At 36.6% G+C, this 24,062-nt stretch overlaps 1 protein-coding gene across 3 annotated transcripts in view; it reads right to left on the bottom strand.

The window, feature by feature from the left end:
* PRIM2 (DNA primase subunit 2) overlaps window positions 1-24,062 on the bottom strand; it is a 320,146-nt gene that overhangs the window by 205,207 nt on the left and 90,877 nt on the right. Inside the window, exon 8 of one of the 3 annotated variants that reach the window (XM_066252989.1) lies at window positions 12,686-12,805. The exons of the other annotated variants lie outside the window; for them this stretch is intronic. Within the exon in view, the coding sequence (XP_066109086.1) occupies window positions 12,764-12,805 (42 nt within the window). The 3' untranslated portion in view covers window positions 12,686-12,763. Of the gene's footprint in view, window positions 1-12,685; window positions 12,806-24,062 lie in introns of those variants that run through there. 3 annotated transcript variants of the gene reach the window in all.

Genomic DNA, 24,062 nt, shown 5'->3' with positions numbered 1-24,062 from the left:
CACATGAAGCCAATAGCATCCTTTGAACCAGAATCCTTTGAAAGTTCATAGTTTACTGCTTTTTTGTTGCCAAGGAAGTTCTTTGTAACTGCCACAAAAGACTGCCATGCTGCTTTCTCCTCCTTTTTCATCGTCCTGGCAAATTCTTCATCACATATGAGGGTTCAAATTTGAGGTCCATCAAATACACCTGCTTTTATCTTCTCGAAAGACAAGGCAGGAAAAGCAGAAATAGTATGTTGAAAGCATTCACTTTCTCTATTCAAAGCCTAAACAAACTGCTTCATTAAGACAAGTCTGATATGAAGTGGGGGAAAAATGATCCCGTCTTGATTAACTACAGGTTCATTCACAATATTTTGCATCCCTACTTCCAGAGCTTCACATTTCGGCCACTCCTTCTGTGTCCAGTGTTTCTCCCGAGCTCAGCTGTCTCACAAACACCAAAAGCAAGGATACTTCATGAAACCTCTCTGTTGTCCTAGCAGGGAATTTACCATTTTAAGATCCACACAAATGATCCAGTTATGCTCCTCATACTTCAGAAAGTCAAAGACTATTTTTATGTCATTCTTACTAAGTCATTCAATTAGGGTTGGCTAAACTGCTGAGGGGTTAATGACTGCTTGGCATCAGAAGAAGACCCTTCAGATTCTATAACCGTTTCCTCATGCATCTTATCAAAATACACTTAATCACCATGTTCACTTTCTTCATCCTTAGAAGAAATAAAACCATTGAAAACTGGAACCGGGAGTGTCTCAGAGTGTGGGATAGGTCGTACTCATGAAGGAATATTAGGATATGCAATCATATGCTGTTTTTTCTTGCCAATGTCCTTTGTATGGATCAGACAGAAATAACAGTCACTGCTGTGGTCCTTAGGTGCACACCAAACCATGGGAATACCAAAAGGCATTCCTTTGCGTTTTCCTTTTGTCCAGTCACAAATCATTTCCTCACAATTATGACACACAATATGAGGAGCCTAATTCTTGTCTTGATCGCCAAGGGGAACTTGAAAATAGGCAATATGTGCACGTGTCACAAATGATGAAATATTGTGCCTTTGACATTGAAGTGTGTAACAGCCACATATATAACAGAAGGTGTCAGGACTATTCTTACATTTAAGCCTACTCGAAGAAGCCATGATTCAATCTTAAAACAAAATAAGAGCGTGTTTTTATCAGATAACAATTTTTTACATTTAAAAACAACTACAATTATGTAAAAGTGATGTTTGTAAAACATTAATTGCCTTGTGGTTATGTTCAATCCAACAGTCATTGCCCTTTAACTCCAATTTAAAAATCAATGCATGCCATTAACTGTAACAAAAAGAAATTAAAATTGCATAAAACCTAGAGCATGCACCCAAAAACCGGATTTCAGATTTGGAATCAGCAATGAAGAAATATATAGAAATAGTTCTAAAACCTCATGCAAGAGAAAATGAAAAAGAAATTGTTCCTCAGTGTTATTACTCTACCTTATACTTGAGAAAGCTGTCAATGTTTTCTTTAAGTTATTCTATTTGAATAGCATTTACTTGCATATGTATAAACATCTAACGTGGCTCTTGTTAGTTCATGTAATAATTATATGTTTTAGGTGTCTCAAATTATGCTGACTGCATCAAGACTAATAACTATTTTTCTTGAATTTATTAGAATGACAATAGTTAACAAAATTATACCGGTTTACGGTGCACAATTCTACAACACAGCATGTGTACACTGCATTGTGTGTTCACCACCCACATCAAGTCTCCATCCATCACCATTCGTCCCTTCCCATTCCCTCCTCCACCTCCCTTCACCCCTCACCCACCAGCAATCACCACTTGGTAGTCTGTGCCATGAGTTTTTTCTTTTGTTTTTCTTTTTTGCTCAATCCCTCCACGCCCTTTGCCCAGTCCCCACCCCGCCACATACACACACACAGCTGTCAGCCTGCTGTCTGTCTGTGAATCTGACTCTATTTTGCTTGTTAGTTCATTTTGTCCATTAGAGTCCACATCTGAGTCAAATCACACATGGTACTTGTCTTTCTCTAACTGGCTTCTTTCACTTAATTATGTTCTCACATAATTAACTAAATATTTAAAATCTGGTGGAGGCTATTTATTTATGTTTTTGGGAGTTATTTTTTGTTTGTTTCTTTGTTCCATTGCCCAGACTTTCAATTTTGTTTAATCCTTCCCTTGATGCAACTTAAAGAATTTTTTTCTATATGCTCTACTTTTGGCTAGACTTCTACTATCTTTACATTAACAAAGTATATTACTTCAAGCACTGTAAGATGTGGCTGTAACAAACAGTAATTTAATTCATCTTGATCTTTTAGGTACATCCCAGAAAGCTAGCTGGCCATGAGTGAATAAACAGAGAAAGAATATTTACTTTCCAGGCATATCTGATGTTTAAGTTAAATTATGTTTTGTTTGTTTTCCTTTTCTTGTAATTTATTGAATAAATACACTTTTTAAATTTTAATTGAATTAATTCGGGTAACACTAGTTAAATAATTATACAGGTTTCAAGTGCGCAATTGTACAACACATCTCCGTATACCATATTGTGTGTTCACCCCCCCTAAGTCAAGTCTTTGTCCATCACCATTTGTCCCTCCTACCCTCCTCTACCTCCCCGCCTCCTGGCAATCGCCACACTATGGCCCATGTCCACAAATTATTTTTGTCCTTTTTTGCACTTTTCAAAATTCATGCTGGCTAAAATAAACCCATTTCTACGCACTGCTGGCCTCATAGGCAAAGATTTCTGATCAGCCCAAAGTCAAAAAGCAAGAATACCACTCCTAAGAAACAGGTGTTGAAAAGAAAACGTTTGGAACATAGCTTGAACTAATGATAAATGGGCTTCAATCAAGCTGAAATCTTGTGGAATACACAAACATGCACATATGTGCACACACCCCATCATGTGCATCTATAAGCATGCATACCCCTCACACACATGCAGGCACACAGAAGGAGGGGCTCCAATAGAGCCAGACGGTGTAACTCCACCTTCAGACATGAGCCAGTAAAGTTACTGCACTAACTGGATGATTCACTGGCTCATGGAGATCAGTTATGGAACTAACATACGCCTTCAATCATATTACTCTAGGGGCTGTACCTGAGATAGGGTCTGTAGTCAAGCAGTTGTAACCAATAAAAGCCACAGGAGCTGTCAAGAAAAAGGAAGACCACCCCCCACTGAATTTATGGCTTAAAACTGGCTGAGACCAGCTCAATCCAACATGGTGACCCCTAGCCTCATTATACACTCATGGTAATACACTGCATGCTAAATGACACGTCCTAATCAACATGATCAGAAACAAAAGACCAGGTTAGGATACAAAATAACCAAGGAAGCTCCTATAAGAAATCTCCACCCCTTTCCTGGAAAGATCCTCCCCCTTACTGAATACCCCACCCCTCAAGAAAGAAAGCAAATTCTGCTAAAGGGGGACTGCTCTGTCAGTGGAGTGGCCCCTTTTCTGTCTCACTGCTTCACTGAAACACTTTCACTTTAAATTCTGCGCTGACTGGTGTTTGGATGTGAATTCTCCCGTGCGGGGTCAGGAACCCACCGTGGGTCACGGACCCCCGGGACACCAGCATCACTCCCCAGACAGCCCTGGGCCCTTCAGCACTGACCTAGCCAGGGATGTTTATTATGGCAACATAAAGCTTCCCTTGGTTTTGCACAGCCAAGTTTCATGTGCTACTTCATCATAATTATCTCAGGAGGACTGTGACCACACCTTAGGCCATCAATCTTTTACTTAAATCCTACTGCCTGGTAACCACTGACATCTCCCCAGACCTAATTCTCTGTCCCCAGCCGCCTGACTTCATCACAGCCTCACGGCTGCATCCGCCATCACTCCCGCTGTCACGGTTCCCATCCCCCAACCCGTTCAGGGAACCGGGCCGATGTACAGTATGTGTCATCTCCTATTCCGCAGTGAGGCCTTCTAGATTTCTTTCATGTTAGCCATCAACTGATTGATTCTGATTAATTTTCTAAGTTCTCAACTTCAGCACTTCTCAGCTCTTTGGCCTAAAATAAAGTTTATATGATGATGAAAACATGAACTAAGTGAACCTAAAAGTCTATTAAAATGTTCCTAAACCTAGAACTTTTCCGTTGGAAAGAGAAAGAGAGAAAGAGAGAGAGAGAGAGAGAGAGAAAGGACCATAAATTGTCAGAAAAAATACCATGGTATATTACTAATGAAGAAATGAAAATAAGCCTGACCAGGCAGTGGTACAGTAAGTAGAGCATTGGACTGGGATGCAGAGGACCCAGGTTCAAAACCCCGAAGTTGCCAGCTTGAGTGCAGGCTCACCAGCCTGAGTGTGGTATCATAGACATGACCCCACGGTTGCTAGATTGAGCCCAAAAGTCGCTGGCTTGAGCCCAAGGTCGCTGGCTTGAGCAAGGGGTCATTGGCTCAGCTGGAGCCCCCTGTCAAGGCATATATGAGAAAGCAATCAATGAACAATTAAGGTGCCACAACGAAGAATTGATGCTTCTCATCTCTCCCTTCCTGTCTGTCTGTCCCTATCTCTCTGACTCTCTCTGTCTCTGTTAAAAAAAAAAAAAAAAAGAAAGAAAGAGAAATGAAAATAAGATTTCTTCCTTTTTTTTTAAGTGAAAGGAAGAGATACAGAGACAGACTCCTGCATGCACCCTGACTGGGATCCACCTGGCAACCCCCATCTGGGGCCGATATTTTGCTCATCTAGGGAAGCAGGCAACTGAACTATTTTTAGCACATGAGGCAGAGGCTCCATGGAGCCATCCTCAGCACCCGGGACCGACGTGCTTGAATCAATCGATCCACAGCTGCGGGAGGAGGGGAGAAACAGATGGTCACTTCTCCTGTGTTCCCTGACTGGGAATCAAACCAGGGACTTCTACATGCTGGGCAGATGCTCTACCACTGAGCAAACCGACCAAGCTGAAAATAAGATTTCTAACAGGCTAACAAGTTAATTTCAAAGTGGAAAAAAGACCAAGGACAGTGGGATTTTACAGTGTTACTGAAGTACCTTACTGTACTAAACTTCTGTGGGCATATTATAAAAATCATCCATTTGTGCTACAAGGAATTACGTTGGGCTGACACCGGAAACAGAGTACCTGAAGTAAATTCCCAGCGACAAGCTCCTCATTAATCATCATTTTGAAACATTCATGCTTCAACATGGTCTGTAGCTCATTGTGCAACATTTCAAGAAAACACAGCATCCCAAATGTTCACCTCTAAAACACTATGTTTCTCCAACACTTCTTAGCTCTTAGCATCTCACATGCTTGCCAATTTATTCTGAAAGGTCACAGTGTAAACATAGTTGTGCTGTATCTGGAAAAATAAACGTGTTTAGCATAAAACACTATCATTTGTATGCCAATTATACGCCATGGGGGGATGGCATCAAGAAAAAAAATGTAAATGCTATTTCTGTCATTGAAGTTCTGACATATTACTTCAAATAAAGTTATTTTAAAGTTTTTGGACTGCTGCTTGTCCTCTAAGTAACATTCTAAATTTCAGTGATCAGCATAGTCAATATAGCTATTGGTTACAAACATGAAAAATTTTTAATTTTTAGATGATAAAAATTATCTTATAAACAACTCTGTCAATACAGTTTATTAAAACAAAATAAACATTAGGCTAGAAATTCAAAATCCCTACTACACATCCACTCTACACCAGACATCAACCAGGTACAAGCCAACCTCACTGAGCCTCATTTTCTTCATGTGGGGACCAGGGACAGGAGTGACTCTCTACCACCAGGACCAAATGAGACTCTACTTATTGTTATGCTGCCTGGAATTACATCATAGGTAAAACCCAAAACTAAAAGATACTTTCAACTTTTATTTACTTAAAGGAATAATTTATAGAGGGGTTTAAATTCTGAACTAGATGACCACAGAAGTATCCTTAAAGTTCTGTAATATGTAATAATATTCAAATCATCGTCTTCCATAAACTGAAAGTGAAATGCATTTAGTTTTAAAACACTCTGCACAAAATGACTGAACATATAAATAAATCTTTATTTTAAGGAACACTTTTTGAATTTGATATCTTCTATATGACTGTATATGTTAAGGCAAATAAATTAGAACTATAGGTTTAAACTGTGTGTTTGGTGAAATAGCACAGCTTAAATCACAATGCAAGATACATCTTTAGGAGACTGGAACAAGTCAGGATCCAGCCGTGTTGATAATAAAGCTTTGTAAATTAAGACTGGCATCTTTGCATTTCTCATCTTGCTCTGGTATCTTATATCTATTCTAGGTTATTTTGAAGCCACAATTCAAGGAGCACAGACTTTCATTTTGAGCAGATAAATCCTATCAGAATATCAAACAAAAAGAGACAGCTCTTTAAAAAGAGAAAATGAAAACGTAAAAAGACAGCACTTCAATATAGAGAAAAAATGAAAATCTTGAGTGGCAGAGGCTCTAACCAACGACAGTTGTCAAACTTATTCAGTAACAGTGGAGTCGCTGTTAACGAGCACGGGGAGTAGGGGGAGCCAGAAGAAAAAAAAGAAAAGACAGACTGCAAATAGCTATCGCTGAATAGTCTGGTAAAAATGTAAAGCAAGGTCAAACCATTAACAATGATCATTGTAATACTTAAAAAAGAAAACTTTTCATATCCACAATAAAAACACAGATGTCACAAACATTTAAATTCTCTAACATTTGTTTACAGCTTACATAATAATGCTTAATGAGCACTAAAATTGTAAAGCAAAATATTTTCCCAAATTCTTCACACTAGAGAACGTTGCCTTATTAAAACAAAAGAACTTTAGACATTCATGCAGTTACTCAGACACTCAAGCTTAACAACCAGCCTGACAAAAAATCTGGTAAGGAAAAGATATGGGTTGTTCTCTCGTTTCATAATTTATTTTATGATTTGGATTCCAAATCTAACAAAATTTAACCAGGATCTGCACTTAACCTCTTTTGTTCCAGATTCTACCTCGGTCCTTCACTCTGCCACTGTAAGATGTTCTATTCCCATGACTTTCTCCAAAGTCACAAAAATACACTTGGCCTCTTAGTCTTTATTCTCCTTTCTAGGATTTGATACTCTCATTTGCTCCTTGTAACTCTGCCTTCTCTGAGCTTCTCAAATAGTAAATCCTCTGAGTTCTCCTCCATCTTTGCAGAACACTCATTTTGGGGCTTCTTCACTCTCTCCTCTCCCCACCTTCCCTATAATTATGAACATTCCCCAGGAGTCTATCCTCAACCTTCCTCTCTCATTCCGTGTGGCTACCCTGAGCACTCCCATCCAATTTCAACAGAGCCTTGAAACAACTGGGAGATGAATAAGTCACTTGTATCCCCAATCTCTTTCCTAAATTTTAGAAATGCATTTCTAAATACATGCCAGATATAGGTATCTCCAAAAATGATGATTTCTTGTGGTATCTCACTAAACATGTCCAAAACTAAAATAATTTTCCATACTCCCAATTTCAAACAGACCATTATCACCACAGTTAGTGTCCATTTCTCTTCCAGTGGCAGAGATTCAGACGAGGCCTCACCAAGGCGAGCCAGTGACATGGAAATCATTTTTAACGGAAGGCAACTGAGACCGTGCAGGCTCAGGAGAAACATTTACCTCTCTCTTAAAATTTTAAATTGGTAATAAGAGTTATCCCCAGAAATAACTTTTCATGGCATCTCTTTTTTTTGTTAAATGTTTATTTTATTGATTTTAGAGAGCGGAAGGTAGAAACACAGGACATCAATCTGCTCCTGTGTGTGCCCTGACGGGGGACAGAACCGGCAACCTCTGCACTTCAGGGAGATTCTCTAACCAACAGAGCCATCCGGCCAGAGCTTCATAGCTTTTCTATAAGGCAAGGCAAACATTTAATTACTGAACACCTGCTCTTCTTATCATCCTGCAAATGACCTTCCCCCTCGAAGCACCGAGCTCCCTTACTTCATGTGTAGCTCAGAATGCCTCATTATAACTTTCTGTCTTTGAACCTCTCATGTATATATGGTTCCCATATGTATGTACATAATTAACTTTGGTTATTTCCTCTTGTTAATTTGTCTCATATAGATTTAATTATTAAACCAGCTGAAAGGACCTCAAAGAGTAAAGAAAGATTTCTTCTTTCCACACACAATTTACCCCAAAATACTATCTAAAACAAGTCCCCATTGATTTAGGGTCTATCCCTAGCCATCCTCACTCCTACTCAGCATCAGGCACTGATTGGTGGACACCCACAGGCTCAGCTGCAATCAGTTGCTAGGTGGAATCTGAGAAAGCCCACCCAGCTTCCAAACCTTGTCTCCATCTGCTCCCTTAGCTCCTAATCCAGCCAGGACTAGTTAGGAGTCTTAGTGAAACACAAAACAGGCTCACCCAGGTTGATCAGCAGAAAAGGAGTTTATTAAGAGGTTTCTCAGTATCGCACAGAATTGTTGGAAAGATGAAGAACTATGTTCAAAGTTAAGCTTCCAGGAACAATGTTCAAATCATGCTACAAAACAGGACTGATTAGAAAATGGCCATCAGTGCTAATGTCCCACAGAGAACTAAAGAATCACCATCACTACCACCATTTCTGCAAATCAACTCTGCAACCACTGGGAAGCCACTATTGCCACCAGCCACCTGCCTCCACCAGCAAAAACAGAAGCTCTGTGCACATTCTATTCCCTTGGTTCCAAGCAAAGTCTGTGGGAGGTAAGTCTCACTGGTGAAGTCTAAATCATATGCCCATGACCTGACTACAAAAGAGGGTGAAAATTTGAGTTCTGCCTTCTACGTTGGCACGACTGACTTCCTACATTATTAGCAAGGCTAAACTTACATTGGGATAAATTTTACCAAATACAAAAAGTCTATTCAAAAGGTGGGGTTAAATTGATATCAACTACTACATATCACTCTTCCTTCAGGCCCTGCCTCCAACCCTACAATAGATCTGTCTAAATCCTATCAAACTTTGGTAAGCACCTTTCAATGTTCTTGCTGGAATTGAATCTGCCCTGTGGTTCTGATCACTTGACTAGAGTCTCAATTCCCTGCCTGAGCACAGCCCACCACCAGGCCCTGGGAGACCACCCATTGTTCCTAAGACCAACACCCCCAGGCATAGCTAGCTCCTCCCCTACAGGAGGCAGATCACCCAAAAAACCACATCAACGTGATCAGATTTTAAGCGTCAGCAGTAACAAGATGCTCTTACTGCTGTATTCCCCACACCAAAGTGAACCCTCTTGGATACCAAAAACAACCAGGAGTAAGTCTGATTTTCACAGACTTACTTGATTGGCAACTTCCCACGTTCTCCTCACCTCATCCTCCTGGGCTAGCCAATCCCCATCCATCAGCTGGCCACCAATTCCCGGGGCACATCTCCCACAGTCACCCCTCTCCTTCTATCCTCGCTATCACCATTCCAGTCTGGGATCCTGTAACTTCTTATCTGAATATTGCACCAGTGCCCTAACAAATTCTCCAATGGCAAGTTCCCCTGGTACCACCTCCACCGTCACACACTGATACAGAATTCATGTCAAATCTTTCATTCCTGGAAGGTTGACTATGTCAGAAAAGTAAACTGTGTATAAATACAAAAACATTGTGGGAAATGCACTCTGAAAGTATATTCCTAGGAAACGCAGACCTACAACTGGTTCTTCATCATCCTCATCACTTTTATACATGAGTATGAGTAGAGACAGGAAAAGAAAAAAACAGGTTTGGCAAGCAAATAACTAATCTCTTTCTGACTGACTTGGCAGAACTAAAATATGAAAATACTTCCTAAATTCCTCTTCACAGACTATGGACTGAGGAGGCACTCATGAATTATTTAATGAGTGAATAGGAATATAAAAGTATAGAAAATACGACACTATTCCATTACTATCTCTAAATTGAGTCTTTAACCAGATTCTAAATTCATCCATTAACTTTTTGATTTAGTCCTAGACTTCTTTTATAAAAAACCCTTTTGACTAATAAACACTTTTCCCACTTGAGTCTCCTCCCTAAAATTTCCCCTACATTACTCGAATGTAAATGTAGTCTTCTGCCTAGTTATTATCTCCATTCACTGTTATTATGGTCTTGTATATGGCCATTTTTAAGCCTTCTTATTTATAAATACCTCCTATTCTCTTTTGTTTGGTGAAGCATTTTTAGCATTTATTTTACAGTACAATTTTCTTCAGAGCTGCCTTGTAACAACCTTCCAGCTATAAATATTCACATATCTGCAATGAGCCTAGATTCCTGTTACAATAACGATTTACAATCTTTGGGCTCTAACAGCTTAGCAAGGATCTAGGCAGCTGCACACATGCCTGTCAAAAAAAGGGAAATGCACTCTTGTCTTTCTTCAGCCAATAAAAAGTGGTTGGATAAATTCATGACTTTTGTCTTTGTTGTAAAGATTAATCAGTATTGCTTTCACAGTCTTAAGTCACAGAGTTCTTCCTTTTCCTTACTCAACAGACAGAGCTGTTGAGTAACGCTTTTATTATACAATATTAATTATCATCTGTTTATTTGTTCACGTCAACTAGAAGAGTATGTAAGCCCCTCATATCAAGAATCATGTCTCACAGCACTTCTATTCCACATCTCCTATGTAGAAAGTACTTAAGAAACATTACTTCACACGTTCCATAAATACTGTGCTGGATACTATGCTGAGTGCCAGAAATAATCAAATATTTAACCATCCAGTAAGCTAACTAGCAATAAATAAGGTAATCAAAGAACTTTGATAATTAAGAAGCAATGCTTCACCAGCTACTACATTCAGCTAATCAAGATCTATGGTTTCATTACCAGATTAGTGACAAACGTCTCCATGTGAGGCTGTTTTGTAAGAATATACAACTTCCTCTAATATTTTTTCACTTAAATACTGAAGATAAACTAGATTCTAACAAAAATCATACTGACAAGTTGTCACCATAACGACATTAGAAAAATAAACAACTTTGATCACCCAATCCTTTCTTTAAAACTCTCTTTAAAAAGGTTTCTTTTTATTTAATTAATATTTTATTTCTCTTATAAATTGTCATAGAACACTTCTCTCCCATTTTTCTCTTTTTAAGCATTGTCAATAAACGTACAAATCCCCAGAGAAAACTAGAAAGAAAAAAAAAACTACATAAATAGAGACAAGAAAATCTACCAGATACTGAATTCAAAACACTGATTATAAGGATGCTCAGTGAAGTTAGGGAAAGAATAAACTCAGTGAGAACATCAACAAAGAGAAAGTAAACATTATAAAAGGACATAGAAATCATGAAAAACAAAAACCAGTAAGAAATGAGAACACAATAATTGAAATGACTATACTACAAGTAATCAAGAGGAGATTAAGAGAAACAGAGGATCAAATCAGCAATTTGGAAGACAAGGTAGCAGAAAACATCCAAATGGAATAGCAAAGAAAAAAATCATTTATTAATCCTTCGTAATGTGCAAAGTAGTATGGTAAGCATCGAGAATCCAAAGGTGAAAAAGAACCATCTAGTCTTTTCAATCTCTGTTTCTCAATTGTCATAAAAATATTTACAATTCTTCAAATAAGTATTGTTTGTGATCTTCCTTTGTACAGAATATGGAAAGCGCCCTCTTATTCCCTACTCAAAGCTTATTTAGACTCTGCACTGAATTCAAAGGATGAACACCAGCTGCACCTCGCCTTTGCCTCAGTGCATCTCCTACAGTACATCTTCTTACAACTTATTTCACACTTAACCTGGTGCTTCTAGACCCAGACCAAGTAATTTGCATAATTTACACATCAATGTATTTACAAGTACATTTGACCTTATGTTTAGTTATTTTCTAAAAGTTTCTTGTTGTTCGTTTTGCCTTCCTACTCAGAACTTAAGCTTTCATGATATAGGAACTGCATTAAATGCATCTCTATCCTTTGTAAGCCCTGATAACATGCTGAGTTATATAGTAGCTTCCCAACGAACATTAGCTGATTGGGACAAATACATGAATACCAAGATATATAGATAGCAGTTCATATCATGTCTACTACACAGTTTAGCAAGAGTCTCAACTCCTGAGGAAGATTTGACCATTTTGATGATTGCTTTTTTTATTCATCCACATCTTTTTTTACTTAACTGGCACAGCACAGTCCTAAGTCTTACATTTCAGAAATTGGTACAGCCCCTCCTTTCTATGTGAATATTAGTTTTCTATTTACCTGCATTCCCAGAAGGCACATAACCAAACATGAAACATAAACACAGCATCAGTATTGACACTTGAGTTTTAATTTGTTCATTAGTCCTAATTTTCACTTTTTAATATTTACTATTGCAATCATTGTGTTTTCTTGTAAGCTGCCTCAAATGTTTTGTGGAAACAAACAGGTTATAAATGAATATACCTACCATGAAAAAGATATACAACAACAACAACAACAAAAGATATACACCAAGTATTCATTTAGAAGTTCATCTTTTATCCACCAAAACATACTTCAATTCAAAACTTATTCTCGTCCATTTCTTCTTCTCTAAGTTTTTTGTCAGTCATCCGTGTTCTTAAATTGTATAGTCTATCAAATTTACTAAAAGACAAAAATTTCTGCCTATAGCATCACACAGTTCGAGTTTCACTGCTATTTTCTTTCATTTCTTTAAAATTACTTCGTTTGAGTGGCTCCTTATCAGGGTCATGAGGCTGAACATGGTCTCTTTCTCTGTGCGCTAGACACCTATTTTTAGATAACAGGTAGCAAAAAAGTTCATCAATGACATAAGCCATAAAGAGCAAATTTAAGTATTGAGGTTCTTTCACTAAGTTTATAAAGTGTTATCATATTTTAAAGAAATCAGAACATGCAACTCGCAGTTCTTATGTCACTCTATCCGTTTCCCAGTAAACTATTAAGACCATTTAATACAAGATAAAACCACTTTCCCTTTCCTTAGGTTATATAAATTCTATAGCCTTATATCTTTGTTTCTCTATTTCTATTCCTTTTACTTCACGAACTTATTCTCCGTGTATTTATTTCTCCCTAATACAATATTTCCCCATGTATAAGATGATCCCATGTATAAGATGCACCTTAATTCGGGGGCCTGAAATTTGAAAAAACATGTATTACATAAAGTTATTGAACTCAAGTTTTATTCATCATAAAATTCGTACAACTCCTCATCGCTGTCAAAACTCCCATCCATTAACTTGTCCTCATTTGTGTCTGATGACCAGTCACTGTCTTCAACAATGAGTGCAAAAACAAGTGTGAAAAAGCAGGAAATGCAACTAAAAAAATCTACAACCACTGTATAAGAGGCACCCAGTTTTTAGACCCCAAATTTGAGGTGAGGGATGCATCTTATACATGAGGAAATACGGTACTTCTGTTGTGTAACTCTTCAAATGACTAGTCTAAAAGTCTTCAAAGCCCTGGCCAGGTGCTCAGTTGGTTAGAGTGTCATCCTGATATACTTACGTTGAGGGTTTGATCCTGGGTCAGAGTACATACAAGTATCAACCAATGAATGTATAAATAAGTGGAACAACAAATAGATGCTGCTCTTTCTCTCTTCTCTCTCTCTCTCTCTCTCTCTCTCTCTGAAATCAATTAATCAATAAAAATGCAAAACATAAGTCTTCTAGAGAGTTTTTAAAATACATCCCAAGTAATTAAAGAAATGGAACTTTAAGCATTAAGATACTACTTTTTAACTATCATATTAGCCAAGACTTTGAATTGTAAAATCCTATACTTTTGAAGAAGAGTTGAAACAAATATTCTTGTATACTGCTTGAGGCAGTATACAAACTGAAGTAAATATATAGAAAATCAGTTTTGTAAATACATCAAAGCATCAAAAAATAAATATTTAGACTTTTTGATGGAATAATTTAATTTCTAAAGATCTAAAGATATCAGAAGTAAAAACAAAGGCTGACATAAAAATTTACATACAAATTAGAAACAAAATTCCAATGAGATAGATAAGTAAATTATTGTAACCACAAAATAGAGTACACAGTCATTAAAAACACTTTGTATATAAAGTATATATTTTGAGAAAATGCTCAGGAAATGTTGAGAAAACAACAGATTTCAAATGTTAAATATTATCAATAATATAAACTATACAAACTTTTTGGTTTTCATACATTTCTCCACTTTCCATATTTTATAAAATTTTCTATGAAAAGTCTTACTGTCCTAAAATAATTAGCATATCTAAGTCAGTTTTTTACCTATACACAAAAAAAATCTTAATATTTAAAATATTAATTTTTAATTATAAAATACTAAACCAGTTTGTAATACAAACTTAGTTAATATCTATTTTAAGGGAAAAGAGGAGAGAAAAAGTTGAAGATAATTTCTAACACTCCATATATAATATAATTAAATTGTATGTTTTTTACTACACTGTATATAAACTGCATACAAAAGAGGAAACATTTCCCAATTCATTTTATAAAACCAGCATTAACCTAATATCAAAATCAGACAGATATCACATTTAAAAAAAAACTCTAAATCAATACTCCTCATGAACAATAAAGCAAACATTCAGCAATTTAATAAAGAAGATAATATACTTTGATATAGTAGGTTTATCCTAGAAATGCAAAAGTGATTTAATATTTTTAAATAATAACTACATTAAGAGATTAAACAAATATTTCTAAACCAAATGGTCATATCAATAAGTGAATAAATGTTCAAATCATTAGATAAACTCAACATCCCTTCATAACAACCCCGCCCAGTACAAAATAGGCAAATTGAAAAAAGAAAACTTCCTTAATGTGATCAAAGGACATCTATGAAAACTCTACAACTAATACCCTATTTAATAGTGCAAGACTAAGGGTGTCCCCAAGAGCAGCAATAAGGCAAGAATGCCCACTCTAGTCTCTTCTACTTAACCTGTACTAGAACTCCTGGCCAGTATAATAGACAAGAAAATAAAGGGCATACAGGTTGGAAGTAAAGAAGTAAAACTGTTTTTACTTCTACATGGCATCTATGTAGAAAATACTAAAGAATCTACCAAGAGACTACTAAAATTCATAAGCTAATTTAGCAAGATTGCATATTTAAAGATTCTATCTCTATATACTAGCAACAAAAATCCTGACAATGTTAATAAAAATCAATGCTATTTATTAAAGCACCAAAAACATAAAAGAAATAAAGGAAAAAAATATTTGAAAACTTTCTACAATTAAAGCTGTGAAACACTGCTGAGAGATATTTTACAAGACCTCAATAATGGGATATAGACCATGTTTGTGGATTATATGACTAAATACTGTTATAATAGCAACTGTCTCCAAATTGATCTATGGATTCAAAGCAATCCCAGTTAAAATTCTGGCAGACTTCTTTGTAGAAATAAATCACCAAGCTGATTCTGAAATATATATATGGAAATACAAAGACTCAGATGAGCCAAAACAATTTTGAAAAAGGATCAAAACTGAAACAAGCGACCTGATTTCAAAAGTTATTATAAAGCTACAGTACCAAAAGAAAGTGATGTTGTTATAAGGACAGACACATGCACCAACAGAACAAAATAAAATATAGCAATATACCAACGCTTATATGACAAAATCATTTTCAACAGGTGCCTATGTAATCTAATAGGGAAAAGATAATCTTTTCTGCTAGTGGTGCTGAAACAACTGGAAATCAATACAGAAAAAAATAAATGTTGACCTTTACCTTACACATTATCTTAAAATTAACTCAAAATGGATTATACAGCTAAGAAAGAGCTAAAACCATAATATAGGAGAGATTCTTCAGGCTCCTGGGTTAGGCAAATATTTCTTAGAAAATGAACCATAAAAAAATTGATAAAATGGGCTTAATCAAAACTTAAAACTTTTGCTCTTCAAAAGATATCAATAAAACAATAAAAGGGCAAGTCCAGATGGAAGAGAATATTTATAACACACACACCTAAACATGTAAACACACATTCATATATATGTATGTTTTGTGAGTTCTATTATATTCTTCAAATAAGTTGTTTTACATTTGTGTGTGTGTGTGTGTGTGTGTGTGTGTGTGTGTGTATGGATGGGTGTGTGTATGAAAATGTATAAACACACAAACAAATATATAACACTTAAGTAAGAATATATATAGAACTCATAAAACCCAATAATAAGAACACAAACAACCCAGTTTTTTAAACTGGAAAAGGACACTTTATCAATGAAGATATATGAATCACAAATAAGGACTAAAAAGATGTTCAACATCTCTTCACTCATTCTGGAAATGGAAATTAAAAGCACAATGGGATGTCATCATACATCTATGAAAATGGTTAAAATGTACAACTCTAAAAGAGTGAGTCTTAAAAGTTCTAGTCATAAAAAAAATCTGTAACTGTGTGATGAAAAATGTTAATGAGAAATTTTGGTGATCACTTTACAATATACATAAATACTGAATCACTATGTTATATATCTGAAGCTAATATGTTATACATCAATTTTATCTCATTTAAAAAAAATAAAAATCAATAAAACTCTAACAATACCAACTTCTGGCAAGGTTGCAGAGTAACTGTAACTCATACACTACCAATGGGAATGCCAAAGGATCTAGCCACTTCCGAAACAGTTTGGAAGTTTCTCACAAAATTAAACATACTTTATACATTCTTACCATATAACCCAGCAAATCCCATACGTGTTTATCCAAATGCTCACAGCAGTTTTATTCACAGTAGCCAAAAACTAGAAACTATCTAAATGGCTTTCAAGTGGGGATTGAATAAATATTGGTGCTTTCATACAACAGAATACTATACAACAATAAAAAATAACAAACTAGCAATATATGAAGTGACATACTGAAACTACCAGGCAGGTTTTTAAAAAGCCAGACACAGAAGAATAAATACTGTATGATGCAATCTATATGAAATTCTAAAATGACAAAATGATCATGACAGAAAGCAAATGAGTGTGCCAGGGGTGGGAGGAGGGGTTATCTACTAAAGGCACAGGAGAATTTGGGGGAGGGGGAGAAAGGAAATGTTACATCTCTTGATTGTGGTGATGGTTACACAACCACACATATATGTCAAAACTCATCCAACTGTACACTTAAAATTGGTGAATTTTATGTATGAATCTATACCTCAATAAATGTAATTTAAAAATTCAAACCCAATACTAATAAAAACTATAGTCCTAATCACATCATTAAAAACTGAGAAACAATTATTAAAAAGAAAAAATAGATCTCATAAACATTAAAAAATAATCTGCATATATTACTAATCAAAGTATAATGTGGCTATTATATAATTCTCATCTTCACTAAACTATCTTCCAAGAATATGCTGCTAATTTGCACAAGTGAAAAAATACCTATACTCATACTTCAAATAGTTTCTATTCTCTTGATGATTTCTGTTTGATAGTCAAGTATGTCTGATCCTTAAGATTGTGAAAACAGGACTAAGGAATTCTTAAATGAACTGGGGCCCTGCTGCTGAATAAAAGGCCCTATTGTGAATCGTTTCTTAACAAAATGTCAGTTTCAATGCCTCAGATGCCAAAGGTGGCCATAAGGAGAAATACTAAGCACAGTTAAAGCAAACAAATTAATAAGGGCAAAGAAGAAAACTGGCATTGTTCCTTTAGAAACACACACACACCCCTACCTCTGGGAATAGGAGTTTTAACAATTTCCAGAGATGACCTAGAAAGAGAAATAGTCTGCAATGCACATAAGGATACAACAGTTTTTCATTAACAAAGCTCACAAGACCTTGAGGGTATTATGCTAAATGAAATAAGTCAGACAAAGAGAAAGAGAAATACCGTATCACTTCATATACGGCGAATCAAAAACACAAAACCAACGAACAAACAGAACAAAACTCAAAGATACAGAGAATAGACTGGTGGTTGTCAAAGAGGAAAGAGGCTGGATGGGGATGAGATGGGTGAACAGGGTGAAAGGTTCCAGTTATTAAATAGTAAATAAGTCTTGGGATATAAAATAGAACATGGTGACTACAGTTAATAATACCGTAAATGTATATTTGAAAGTTGCTAAAGAGTAAATCTCAAAAATTCTTATCACAAGAAAAAAGTTTTGTAACTTTATATGGTGACTCAACTTACTGCTGTGATCATTTCACAATATATACAAATATTGAATTATTATGTTGTACACCTGAACTGAATACAATGATATATCTCAAGTCTACTTCAGTTTTTTTAAAGTCTCTTAAGATTTTTTTTTTTAATTTTTATTAATGGTAATGGGATGACATTAATAAATCAGGGTACATATATTCAAAGAAACATGTCTAGGTTATTTTGTCATTAAATTATGTTGCATACCCCTTGCCCAAAGTCAGATTGTCCTCCGCCACCCTCTATCTAGTTCTCTGTGCCCCTCCCCCTCCCCCTAACTCTCTCCCTCCCTACCTCCCATGTCCTCCCTCCCCCCAAACCTGGTAACCACCACACTCTTGTCCATGTCTCTTAGTCTCATTTTTATGTTCCACCAATGTATGGAATCATGTAGTTCTTGTTTTTTTCTGATTTACTTATTTCATTCCTTATAATGTTATCAAGATCCCACCATTTTGCTGTAAATGAACTGATGTCATCATTTCTTATGGCTGAGTAGTATTCCATAGTGTATATCTTAAGATTTTTTTTAAAAGAGCAATATTAGAAGCAACAAGGGTATAATAATTTATCCTAATTCTTAAAGTGTTCTCTACCAAAAGTAAAACATAAGCAACAGTTGGAAATGCCTTTAGTGAAGAATTACATATTTCAATAAAAATAGACACTATCTGAACTGAAGAGAAAGCTTGTCAATTAGGACTAAGCTCCTTTAAAATGAAACTACCTGTTATTTCTAAGATGCATCTTCCCACAAGTTGCTAATCTTTATTAATATAATATTGGGACAAACTAGTGGAGTCGAGCTAGTTTTCAAGGGGAAAAGCTTAAAAATAAAATTGGAGAATGTATACAAATATGTTCGTGTGCTTACACAGTGAACCATGGAGTCACATCCAAAACATACTTAATTAAAAATTAAGTGTAAAATGTGTTGAAGTATTCTAGAAACATAACAATGAACCAAGAATACAGATGAATAGTTTGACACTATAATATGTAATCTTAAAAATTCCATAATCATGTTTTTTAAAGGATATTCTATTTAACTGATTTTTATTCCTAAATAAAACAATAGGCTTAAGTATATGACCTTTTCAGAACTTAAGAACTTATTGAGGCAAAATAAATGTCAAATTGTTGGCTAGTGAAATAACAAACACCACTCACAGATTTTTTTTTAATTCATTCATGCATTATGTACTTTTAGCAATGGTACATGCAGAAATTACAAGTTGAACTAGAGGAACCATAAATTATATCTGACCACAAAAACACTACAAAAGTGAAAAGTCGTGATCAAGCAACAAAAATGATAACTGTACTTGGTTGCCAGAAATGGAAACGGGGCCCACATGGGTTTCCACCGCGACAAGGTCAGTCCTGGCAGCTTTCCTCATGGGACGTTGACCTCCCATGAAAAGAGGAATCAGGTACACTCTCCCCATGTATGAAATGGCGGTGTTTTCAAAAGTCAATTAATTACATCTTCAATAATGTAAAATACAGTGTAGATCATTTTTTCTACCTTTATACTTTTGTAAAGGTGCAATATGTTCTAATTTGTCAATTTACTCCACATCCTTAACTTACACTCTAATAGTATTTATTATACAATATTGTCTGCAATGTCACATCTTGTTTATCTAAATAGCATACTTTATTGGGCCAAATTTAAAACTGTTAAGAAACTGTGGTCATGCTTCCCCCTAGGACAGCTCTTACTATAATTCTTTATATTTATTAAGATATTGTTATATGATTAATGAGATGTTTATTGATATCTATTATATAATATAGCATATATTAATATTTCTGTCAAGGCAATTTCAAGAAATAGTTGAGGAAAACTGGAAGGTGAACGTCCAGGTAACACCTGCAAAGCATCTGCTATATGGCAAATACTATACAGGGGGTTCTCGGGTTACAACAGTCTCGAAATAAAACGTGTAGAGTTTACAAATTCACTCTCATAAAAATTTCAAAAAATTGAGCCCATGAGTGTTTCGGCTTACACCGTTAGAATCATGCTTACAGAATACGTGGGCGAACGAATTTGTTTGTTCATGGAAAAACACACAGTATTTTTTTCCTGTGCCTTTGTTGTGTTTTTATGTTCTAGATTATGATTTACAACTGTGTTAGGATAGGTAAGTGACTTAGGCTAGGGTGTGTTTTAATTTACACCAAAATGTGGGTTATGTCACTGTCACAGGAACGGAACTGTGTCATAACCCGAGGACTGCCCGTATGCTAGGAAGCAGCAAGGACATAAAGACAACGATGGAAAGGTAAAATACAGGACGGGCATGTAAACTAAAGCAATGGGGCTCCAAAATAAAATACAGTAGGATACTAAGCCCAACAGCAACTCCTTAAACTTACACTGGACGTTTCTTTCTGTATTTCTCACATTATTTTCATTAAGTTATACTACTCATTTTACTGAACTCAAAACTAAGTGTTATTCACTAATAAGTTCCTCCCCACATCACCTTCCCACCTCTTCATGCCTTGCCTTGCTTTATCACTAAGAGAAAGTAAAAAAAGATACAAGAAAAAGAGAAGAAACACACAACTAGAAATATGGCTGAAGAGTTAAATGGAACCGAAAGAGAAAAGTGCAGTTCCAAAGAATATATTAGACTCATACTGAGGGAAGGGAATTCAGTTTTATTTTATAGAGGACAGATGGTCTAAGTGCTATTCATTCATAGAAGTTATACTCCAAAGGAAATAAACTCACCATCTCGAAGAGATATCTACTGCACTCCCATGTTCATTAGCCAAAATACAGAAACAACCTAAATGTCTACTGACAAATGAATGAATTTATATATAAACTCATAACATATCAAACATATATATGTGTGTGTGTATATATATTATGTATACACACATAGGAATATTATTCAACCTTTAATAAAAAGAGATAAATCCTGCAATTTGCAACAACAGGGATAAATTTTGAGGGTACTATGCTAAATGAAATAAGCCAGACCAGTAAGACAAATATTGCATGATCTCACATGTGAAATTTGAAAAAAAAGTCAGCCAGCCATATTCATAGTAACAGAGAGTGAAATGGTTGTTACCAGAGACTGAGGAGTTGAGGGGAAAGGAAAGATGAAAAGAGAGAAGATAGAATGGTGGTTGCCAAGGGCTGGCTGGAGAAGAAAAAACGGGGAATTATTTTTTTTAACAATACAGTTTCAGTTTTGCAAGATGATGAGAATTCTGTAGATGGATGGTGGTAATGGTGACACAAAAATATGGATGTACTTAATACCACCACACTGTATACTTAAAACTGGTTAAGACACTAAATTTTGTTATGTGTATTTAACCACAATAATAAAATTGGGGGGCAAATATGGATGAGAGAAGCTAAGACACAAGACATTGAGTTGAAAGATCATGGAGGACAGGAGTGATAATAAGAAAAGGAATAGATGTGATATAAGACATAGGGGTGAGTGAGTTGTAGAATGAGTAGAAAAAGTGAGAATAAGGATACAAAGAGTTTAACTGAGACAGAAGATTTGAATAGTAAGAATATCTACTAAAGTGCCTGCATCCAAGATTAAGTTGGGATAAAACATATATTTGTCACCAAAAGAAAAATCCACAGACATTACAAAGTTCTAAAACAACAATAAATTAAGGCACCTCATCAGTCAGTGGAGCCACCTAGCATGACACAACCTTGAAGGAAGAAACTTATTTTTTAAAGAATATACCTACTGGATAATCTATACAGACAAGGGCTACCTTGTCACCTGCCAGGCACCCAGGCCCAACAGAGTGGATAACAATAATAACTTTGCAATTGTTCCAACGTCTTCCATTGCCTCCAGACTTCTCCTTTACACAGGTGCACAAACTCAGACGGTTCTAAGTCTTATAGGGTCTTTTTCCATTTTCCCTTACCACCTTCTCCAGCCTTACTTGATAACTCGAGACTTAAGAGCAGGAGAGACCCGAGACGATTCATTCCCAAGAGTATCTGGACAGTGACCCCCCCTCACTTCATCACTCAGGAGAGTAATCAATCTGGATTTAGTGATCCAAGTGATACAGAGATCATCAATCTGATCATTTCAAAAACACCTGCTATAAACAAACAAACAAACAAACAAGGTAGACTGGCTAATAACTCCTTTTTGAGCCCTTAATACATACAAGTCTCACATGGATTCAAAACATTCTTGATTTTAGGTTTTATGTCAACCCAGTTTCTCTCAAAAATAAATTGCAAGCTCCTTTTCCCCCAAAGCCTATCCTTTCTTCACTTCTTGCTTGAAGATCATCAGCCCCTTCAGCTGATGATAAAGGTATGTTCCATTAACTCATCAGCAGTATTGCCACCTCCTGGTACTACTATGCACTATGGTATACAGCTCATGCCCAGCGGGTACACATGAAGAAAGGACTCTTCCGACCCACCTGCATGTAAGTGCATTTCATCTCACCTAAACTCAAGACAGCTCATCAGTCTGTGGCAAACACACAGGCTGGCTCCTCAATCACCTAATCCCTTGCCAGCCTCTACCAAAAGTGGCTGAAGAAATAAAATATCTGCTCTCCCACACAAAGCCAGCGATGAGAGGCCGATTCCATCCAGACAAAGAGAAACATGTGGTGTTCTGCTAGAAAAGAGTAATAAGGGAGAACAGTTCTGAGAAAGCACCTGCTCCCATGAAGAGGAGCAGAGGCAGCTGATCTTCCTACAGAAGGCACGGGGACTGGAGCCAACCAGCCCACCCACTGCCACCCAGGCACGCCCAGGACGGCAGGCAGGAGGGCATCTGAGAGACACGCCCTGATGCTGAGCCACTGCAGTATGGTGAGCAAACACCGAGCTCAGGATGGGTCAGAAAAATAACCCCTTACTTTAGTTAAAGATCTTAAACTATTTGTTTACGCCATTTCTAACTGATAAAATCCCCAATTCTACATTGGCTGTGGAGTAAGAGGTTGATTAACGTATTCATGCTCATCAACACTGATTCGGAAAGCAAAAAAGGAATTGTATCTGTGCTACTTCCAATAAAGAGGCAGACATCAGTCAGGATCACAAGCAGAAAAACCATGGATTCAATCCACTGGACTAGAATTCTGGCTCAACAACTAGTACCGTGATCTCAGATAAGCCCAGCAGTGGTTCTTTGCCCCCATGACCGTTATAAGTATAAAAAAACAATTTAACAACTAATAATTTAACAACTGGTTCTTTGCCCCCATGACCGTTATAAGTATAAAAAAACAATATACATACCGAAAGGTAGTTTGTTATTTCATGCATTTAATACTTAAATAAAAACAATAAAAGAGGAACACGCCCTGGCTGGTTGGCTCAGTGGTAGAGTGTCGGCCTGGTGTGCAGAAGTCCTGGGTTCGATTCCCGGCCAGGGCACACAGGAGAAGCACCCATCTGCTTCACCACCCCTCCCCCTCTCCTTCCGCTCTCTCTCTCTCTTCCCCTCCCACAGCCAAGGCTCCATTGGAGCAAAGATGGCCCGGGCGCTGGGGATGGCTCCATGGCCTCTGCCTCAGGCGCTAGAGTGGCACTGGTCCCAACAGAGCGACGCCCCAGATGGGCAGAGCATCGCCCCCTGGTGGGTGTGCTGGGTGGATCCCGGTGGGGCACATGCAGGAGTCTGTCTGACTGCCTCCCCGTTTCCAGCTTCAGAAAAATACAAAAAAATTAAAAAGAGGAACACAAAATTAGATTATAAGAAAAAGTTTTAAAATATTAATGAAAAGGTATCAAATAATGCCTGACAAAAAACAATAAAACTGTTATTTAAGATGTTTCC

The sequence above is a fragment of the Saccopteryx bilineata genome, chromosome 1 (assembly GCF_036850765.1).
Source record: "Saccopteryx bilineata isolate mSacBil1 chromosome 1, mSacBil1_pri_phased_curated, whole genome shotgun sequence".
NCBI lineage: Eukaryota > Metazoa > Chordata > Mammalia > Chiroptera > Emballonuridae > Saccopteryx > Saccopteryx bilineata.
Note: the sequence above shows the minus strand (reverse complement) of the source record. Positions and strands in the feature narration are given on the sequence as shown.